At 32.5% G+C, this 8265-nt stretch overlaps 1 protein-coding gene across 1 annotated transcript; it reads left to right on the top strand.

The window, feature by feature from the left end:
- Positions 1–3530: 3530 nt before the first annotated feature.
- LOC111388526 (protein XAP5 CIRCADIAN TIMEKEEPER-like) lies at positions 3531–7804 on the top strand (the record flags this gene model as incomplete). The annotated part of the gene is made up of 9 exons (XM_023013259.1): positions 3531–3672; positions 4430–4508; positions 4662–4768; positions 4859–4920; positions 5024–5152; positions 5280–5333; positions 5897–5962; positions 6828–6902; positions 7398–7804. Coding segments are annotated over 9 exons (765 nt in total), but the record flags the coding sequence as incomplete, so codon positions are not given.
- Between the last annotated feature and the right edge of the window lie 461 nt (positions 7805–8265).

The following is an 8265-nucleotide window of genomic DNA, read 5'->3' as shown; positions in this document are numbered from 1 at the left end:
TATTTTGTTGGGACTATCATATTATTTAAGATCAAAGCTCTAAGTATCATGATAAGAGGATTATTCGAACATTTAAAGCAAAATGGTGAAAAAAAATTCCATTAAACGGACTGTTGTCCAAAAGCAAACTTATAGATACAAGAGCAAAGGAATATCAGTGTTCCAAAAATTTCAAAGAAAGAATTAGATAAAAATATTGATTCTTAAAGAAAAATAAAGATTAATGGCTATGTTCAATCAATGTAAAACACCATAAGAATTAGCAATTATTTTTGAAAAATTGCTTCTTTGACAGAATCTACTTCAAAGAAATCAAAATCAGTTCAAGGCAGCTCTTTTTCTCAAATAGGTTTTGAAACAAACTATGCTCAAAGCAATGAAGATGATTGTTATGGGATAGACCTGTACGAACTCATTGCTCAAGAAAACACTCAAAAATTCTCAAAATGATTATATGGACCTAGTTATTTGGATGAATATCAATTATACAAGGGTTCTCAAATCAAATGAGATATTATTTCAATTATATCTACCACATCAAAAGCTATTTTTGCCACTATTACCACCAAGTAAGCACTAATGGACAAGCTTTATTAAAGAAATAGATAAGCTTTATTAAAGCATTGTCATTTTTCAAAAATCAGTATGGAATCTAAAGAGACTTTATTAAAGTGAAAGCGATGTTTCCTTTCAACTTTAATAATTCATTGAGAAAATTACAAACAAAAGGACATATTTCCTCAATTATTCAAGAAGACTTTTCAGCAGAGAAAAGAAAAGGATATCAATACTATGCAAGATTCGTTGACTTCAATTCAAGAAATTTCAAGTCCAGACTTCAATACTTCAATTATAAAAGGAGATCAAGATTCAAGAATATAATGCTAACCCTTCTTTATTGACGAAATTAATAATTTCACAATAAATTAGGAGAGCATAGGGAATAGTAACATGATGTTTAAGTTTAATTGAATTTCCAACTCTTTCTGTAAAGAGTTTAGGAAGTCCAAAAATAAATGTTTATTTCCAAAAAGATTGATTACAGTCTTCGCGACTTAATACTTTGGTCATAAACGTATCTTATATTAGTGAAAATCATGAAGCTTTGGACAACTAAGATTCATAAAAATCTGAAAAATCTATCTTGAAGAAGAGTAGTTCCAATAAAATGTTTGAATATTGAATAAATAAGAGTATTGAACATATCGCCGTTTCCTTGAGAGTTTACCGCACTTTCGATATTATTCCTATCCTCAGCAGATAAATAATTATTCTACCAATATTTTAATTGTCCAGTGAAACTTAAAACTAAATTTGACATAGCACCGTATGCGGATGTACCTCTACCAATATAAGCAGCGTAGCAGATTGCCATATATTCAAGGAAATTAACAATTTGATATTCTGTCATTCCATCAAGATTTCATTCAATGAATTCATCTCCATTAGAGGAAACTTGATATTTCTTCTTTTCTTTATGTAACATATCAGGATAAGAAGGGCGAGAATAATAACTTGGAAGATTTGAATTTTGACCTTTCAATTTATTAGTAAAAGGTTTTTCATTCTCAATAAATTGATTTTCAAGATTTTCAATTGTATTAATATTTTTGGATGATCCTAATTTTGAAATTTGTTTTGCAAGTTCTTGTAAAATATTGGATTCAGTAAGCGTGGTTTCTTTCCCCAGTTTTGGAACAAATTTCGGCTCCATTAGTTTGAAAATAAGAGTTTGTTTTCATCTTTCTTAGATGAGGAGCCTCAATCTCAGAATTGACTTCAATTCTAGATAATTGAGAACACATAGATTGACAAATAATATTATACTAATTATTCTGAGATTGAATATTTTTGATATCTTTTACTATGGCGTTAGATTCCTCTGATCTATCAGTTGGTAGTTGTTTAATTGGAGATGCAATTATTTCAGTGTTTCCATGTAAAACAACTTCTTCTTGCATCGGAGGATGTTCAGTTTGAAAGTTTTGACCCGAAGGAGTTTTTCATGTTTTCTTATTAACATGAGTATTTTGAATATATTTTTTAAAAACTTTGAAATATGCCCCATTCATAAAAACTTATATCTTCATAAGAATCATAAAATTCTTTCTATAAAGATTTAATTTCATCTTTTGAAAACATTGAATGGAGAGTTTGACGAAAACTTCTAATTGAAGGGGTTTGATCAATTTTGAATTCATTTTTTTCTATTTATGGAAGAAATGACATTACATTGCTAATCTAATCTTTTAGAAGGATTTGAAAGCATATCATATAAAGTTGGTTGGTGAATCGGGCTGTTTTAATTCATTGTCTTTATCAGTTCATTTTGAGTTTTTAGAATATTTGGAGTGAAATCAACTTCTTTTAACTTCTCTGAAGAAGTCAAAAATCTAGAATTTTGAAAGAAATTCTCAATCTATTTCAGATCCAGAAGAATAAGATCTTTGAAGATTATTTGATGAAGACCCTTTGGCAAAAATAATTTTGACACTTCCATTAGGGAATGAAATAATTTGATCTGGAATTGATCTAATAGGAATAGGAATTGGAGTTTGAGCTTTTTTAAAATCACATTCAAGTCCTCTAGATTTAAGATTCCATGGTATCCTTTTAGGAATTAGAATGAAGATGATTAACCTCCATAAGAAAGCTTTTTTTCTTTAGGAGACGAGTGAAGAGCTCTAATGTTAAGTTTGAGTATTTATAAGCTTATAATATATTCTATCTGTTACATCAAATTCTTTTGAACAATCATCAAAATTCAAATTTTTTGTTTGAATAAGAAAATTTAGAGCGTTAAGAATAGCTCCATCACTTAAATTGATTGTAAAATTTGGATAAAAATTTGAAACGATTGGACCACTTTCTAAATTCGATTCTAAAACGGATAATAATGAATTTTCAAATTCAAGAAGTCTCTTATTTCAAAGAGTTAAAAGAATAGAAATATGTAAATCAAGTCTAAAAAAGTTTTGACAGCAATTTGAATTAATTCCACGTGAAGATGTTTAAATTTCTTTATATGAGATTGAATAGTATCTTTTGAAAAAAGATTCATTTAGCGAATTGATGCTTAATGGCAATCGTTTGCTCAAGTGTTTTGATAACATAATCTTGATGAAAGTCAATCTTTCCTATTTCATAGATAGAACTTTTATCTATCTTTGGAATAGTCCAGTTTTGCAATTTCTGTTCAATTTTCGCTATTTGAAATTCTTGAGAATTGAATGTATCTAATGCATATGCATTATCATGATCTATTTCTTCTTCATAATGAGTAGTGTTTGAAATATTTTTGGATTTACTAAACCAATTTGAAAAAGAAGACATAATTGAATAAAAATGAAATTATAATAAATTATCACTGTAGATGCAATACTGTATTGATTGACTATCGCAAAGCCTACAATGGGATCACCCTAATGCATGCCTTGGTAACAGGGGTTGACTAATGCTATTCAGCAGACATCCATGAGAGAGTACCAATAATGAATGTGTGTGTGTGTGTGTATGTCTGTATATTTTAACTCTTTTATCTTATAATATTGTGTTGTAGAGAGGAGGAGCTTCAGTTGCAAAAGCTGAAGAAGCGGAAAATAAAGGTGGACCCTCGACTATCTTTTTCAGATGATTTTGAGAATGACAATGAAGAGGAAGAGGAGGAAAATAGTAAGCATAATTTCAATATTTTCATTTTGAATATTTGTTGTAGTTATTGTGTAAATGTTTGAACTTTGAATTGGTGGAGGCTCATGTACACAAGGGTTGCTAGCTCCTGCTAGCTCCCTGCTGTTCTTAGCTAATGATCTGCTGGAGTTCAACTATATCCGCAGTTTTTCTGTCAATACATGTTATTTCGTTCTGTTACCTCATTTTTGGTTTATATATACGAGTGTTTATACTCATTACATGGTTTATAGCAGACTTAGCAGTGTAGATATGTAGTTTCTCTGCTACAGGTCTCAGTTTGTTTTACACTTTGATGGGCTGCTTTCCTGCCTGATGAACGTTGTCTTTCCACAATCACTTTTATCTTTGTTGGGATTGATTATCAACTGGGTAGAATTGGTGGCTTCTGTGTATATATGGGTGCATAATTTTATTTTATTTTTTTTTCACCTTTGGGATTTCCGCCCCGGGGGTCGTTTGTAACTACTGAAAAAAGTTGGTGAAAGTATTTCCAGTGTTGAAGCAACATGAATCAAATCATGGCATCCAAGGTGAAACATGGCTCACTTAAAAACTTAAAACAAGAGTGAAATTTGATCTTAAATGATATGTGAACTTGATTCGTGAATGAATATCTTGACATTAGGATGTTAAAGTAATCATTCCATTAGAAGAAAGACTCGAGCCATTCTTGAAAATAATGTTGAATTTGGGAATATACTCTCATTTAACATGCTCTCGTCTTGTGTCTTTGAAGAAGATAAAGAATCTGGAAGGCTTGGGCAGAGGAAATTGGGCAAAGATCCTACAGTAGAGACTAGCTTTCTGCCAGACAGGTGTGATATTTCTTCCTCTTTTACCTGATACATGTGTGTAAGTTTATGTGTTGATGCTTGTGTGCTGCATTCCTATACATGCTTGTGTATTTTTATGAATTTTTATGTCTGATCTATTAATTTTACGCCTTTGGGACTCTTTACTTATGTCGGGCCTTTGGAGTTTGAAGCATACTCTTACAGTGAGAGAGAGGCAGAGGAACAAGCTGAGCGTGAAAGACTGCAGAAGCAATGGATTCGTGAGCAAGAACAGATTAAGAGTGAGCATATGTTTTAAAATATTATAATAACTGCTAGTGAAAGAAAACAATATTCTAATTCTTGTGTCTACTTTCCTGTTGTTCCTTTAGATGAGCCTCTTGAAATCACTTACAGCTATTGGGATGGTACTGGCCATAGGCGAGTTATTCAGGTTACTAATTGCTACACTTTTTCGTATTTCAACAATTCTTACCTGGTCTGTGCACTCATTGTTTTGCTGGCTTTGCTGGAATTAATCACTACCCTACTTTTAGGTACGAAAGGGCGATACCATTGGTGAATTTCTCCGGGCTGTTCAGCAACAGCTGTCACCAGAGTTCCGAGAGGTGACTACTTCTGTGGAGAATCTGCTTTATGTGAAAGAAGATCTTATCATTCCACATGTAAGATATATGAACGTACTCTATTACACAATGCATGCAGTCCCAATATTCAACCCTGACCCTATACACCAATGTAATCTTGCCTGCTGTCTAACAAATACAATTTTGTTTCTTTCTTGATGTGCAGCAACACAGTTTCCATGAGCTGATCATAAACAAGGCTAGAGGAAAAAGTGGACCGGTAATGTTCTGTTTCTCTGGTTTAAGCTATGATAGTGCATAACTTGAAGGGAACAGTTTAATTTTCTTCATTTAGACTTGTTACAGGATGTGAATATTGAGTGGAATCTTTGTAGCACGGACACTTCAATTGGGATAGCGTGTCCGTGTCCGACACACGTCGATACTAACACTCTTCGGATACTCTATCATAAACATTTTTTATTATAATTTTATAACTCAAGGTTATTAGTAAATAAAAAATAGGTACTCATATTTAAAAGATTTAAATAAGGAAAATTTAATAACAAGTATAAAACTAAATATATACTATATAAATGAAAAATTTTAAATAACTTAATCAACGTGTTGGCCATGTCGTATCGGTACTTTTTTTGAAAAATCGTGTGTCGACGTATTCGACACGTATAGTGTCGGACAAACGTATCCGTGTCGGTGCATTCAGTGGAAGCTGAGATGATTTTTGACGTTACAAACCCATTCCAAGTTTATTCCTTCAAAACCAGTATACAAGGAAATCTTCTCGATCCATTCATAAATATTTTAGTTTTTAATTTTGTGCAGCTTTTCCATTTTGATGTGCACGATGATGTTCGCACCACTGCTGATGCCACAATAGAGAAAGATGAGGTACTTTCTTCTATACTTAAGATTTTGTCCAAAAAAATACATCAAGTTATGATTTTAGATCTTGCTGTGTGAGGTGGTATCATTTTCCTACATATGATCTCTTATGCAAAGGTGGTAATGTCTATGAGTTTCCATCTTTTTGCCCATTGCCTCACTTGCATTCTGCCCATGCAGTTGGGTCGTGTATTTGAAATCATGTTTGATCATTTAATCACAATATATTATGCTTTAGATTTCTCTTTCAGTTTTTAATTTTATTTATTTATCTATTTATTTTTTATCGTCTTTCAGGTACACTACGATTTCAGTCCCATATTCTAGTACTCGACGTTTTCAGTTCCATATTCTATAGCCCTTGTTTGAGCCCCACTTTTTTGGGTAATAGATTCTAGAATAGTGATTTTTTGGAGAATGTATGGTTAAAAAGTAAGGAAAAGTTTTGAATTTACATGTAAAATTATTTTATTGGGAGAATGTATGGTTGAAAATGTGTTTTAGGAAAAATGAATTTTGGGAAAATGGGGCTCAAACAAGGGCATAATCTGCTGCCCAAAATGGAAAAATGGATTGTAGGTATGGTGTTAAATCACAATGGCAGCATCACTAAATGAGAGGATACTATTGAGACCAAAGTGATAGCTGAATTACTGTTTTTGTGAACTAATTTACAACTGCCAAATCACTTGGCGAGTGTATATCCTTGGAAGCCAACAACTGTCTTTTATAGCCTTCAACAAGTCAAAATAAAAAATTGAGCAACACGGTGATGTCTTTAAATACGTTCAGCTGCACTTTTTCATGATTTCTGTCGAGTTCCTTGAAATGATGTAAATTTAACTGATTCATTATCATACTTTCTCATCAGTCGCATGCTGGAAAAGTTGTAGAGAGGCACTGGTATGAGAAGAACAAGCACATATTTCCTGCTTCGAGATGGGAGGTAATATTTCTTTTTGTCTCTTCATCTCTCTCTCTCACACAAGTGCGCTTGCATGCATGTGCATGCATTCCACTTAGCAGCATTATGTTATCTGAGAGTAGAGGTGTCAAAATGTGCCTCCCCGCCTGGCTTGGAAGACGTGGCCAGATTTGTTTTTGACTCCAATGCCAGTTGTAGAGGCCCACAGTCTCTCTTGGGCACCCCACACCCATCTATATTTGAAAAATGAAACTGAATAACTTTTGTGAAAAAAGTATGGGCTGGCACGCCTATATGAGAGTGAGAATGCATGTATGTTATCAGACTATATGAAGAATGCATTTTTCTAATTTGTAGTTTGCGCTTCTAAAATATCCAGTACAAATGTCTACTAGCTTTTGTTACAAGACAGCTTTGTATGCTTGTCATACCTCTTATTCCTGCCATTCCCTTTAGGGATATATTTTTTTTTTTTTTTAACCCTGATTTTTAACTATTGGTTCCTTCCTTTTGCAGATATACGATCCAACAAGGAAGTGGGAGCGATATACAATTCATGGGGACTGATTAATTTCAGTGTAGATTCTCTTGGTGCACTTGTGAACTAAAGCCTGTATCTTCACGTGTTGTGGAGAGCTATTCAACTTAGAAAATTCAGCCTGGAGATATGAAATTAGATATAATCTATGTGGAATTAATTAATTGGTTTATGAAGCATGTGAGCACTGTTGAATTACTCGAACAATTTCATGTACTGAGATATGTATGTGCTATAGCCGTTTCAAGTTAGCAGGATTTCTGGGTGCAATTCAATATTCTTAATTTTCAAGTTTGGAAGGATACGGGGAGTTGGATTCACTTTTGCTTATTTATCTGTCACACTTGAGAGAGATTTTGAATATGAAGGGCTTGAAATTTAGGGATAAGAGCTTCTTTTGAGGTATTTTCACGAAATACAGTTATCATTGAGGTGCGTTTGGTTATGTTATAGTGTATTAAGTAATACTATTTAGCCTTACAGAAGTTACAACCTCAGATGGTGCTGGGCACCTATTTTGTTGGAAAATGAATTTTAGAATAGTGGATTGATAGAGAATGTATGAATGAAAAATAAATAAAAGTTTTTAATTTACGTGTAATATTATTTTAATGGAAAATGTGTGGTTAAAAAGAAGAGAGAAATATATTTTTATAAAAATGAGAATCAAACGTAGTCTCAGCCCCTTATTTGAGCCACATTAATCGAATGAAAATGTATTTTTGAATAATGTATTGATGAAAAATGTATGGTTAAGAAATAAGAAAAAGTTTGAAATTTGTGTGTAATATTATTTTATTGAAAAATGTTTGATTGAGATAATGTCAAATCACTGTTATGGTTCAA

The sequence above is a fragment of the Olea europaea genome, chromosome 3 (assembly GCF_002742605.1).
Source record: "Olea europaea var. sylvestris chromosome 3, O_europaea_v1, whole genome shotgun sequence".
Classification (NCBI taxonomy): Eukaryota; Viridiplantae; Streptophyta; class Magnoliopsida; order Lamiales; family Oleaceae; genus Olea; species Olea europaea.
This window is presented reverse-complemented; position numbering and strand designations above follow the sequence as displayed.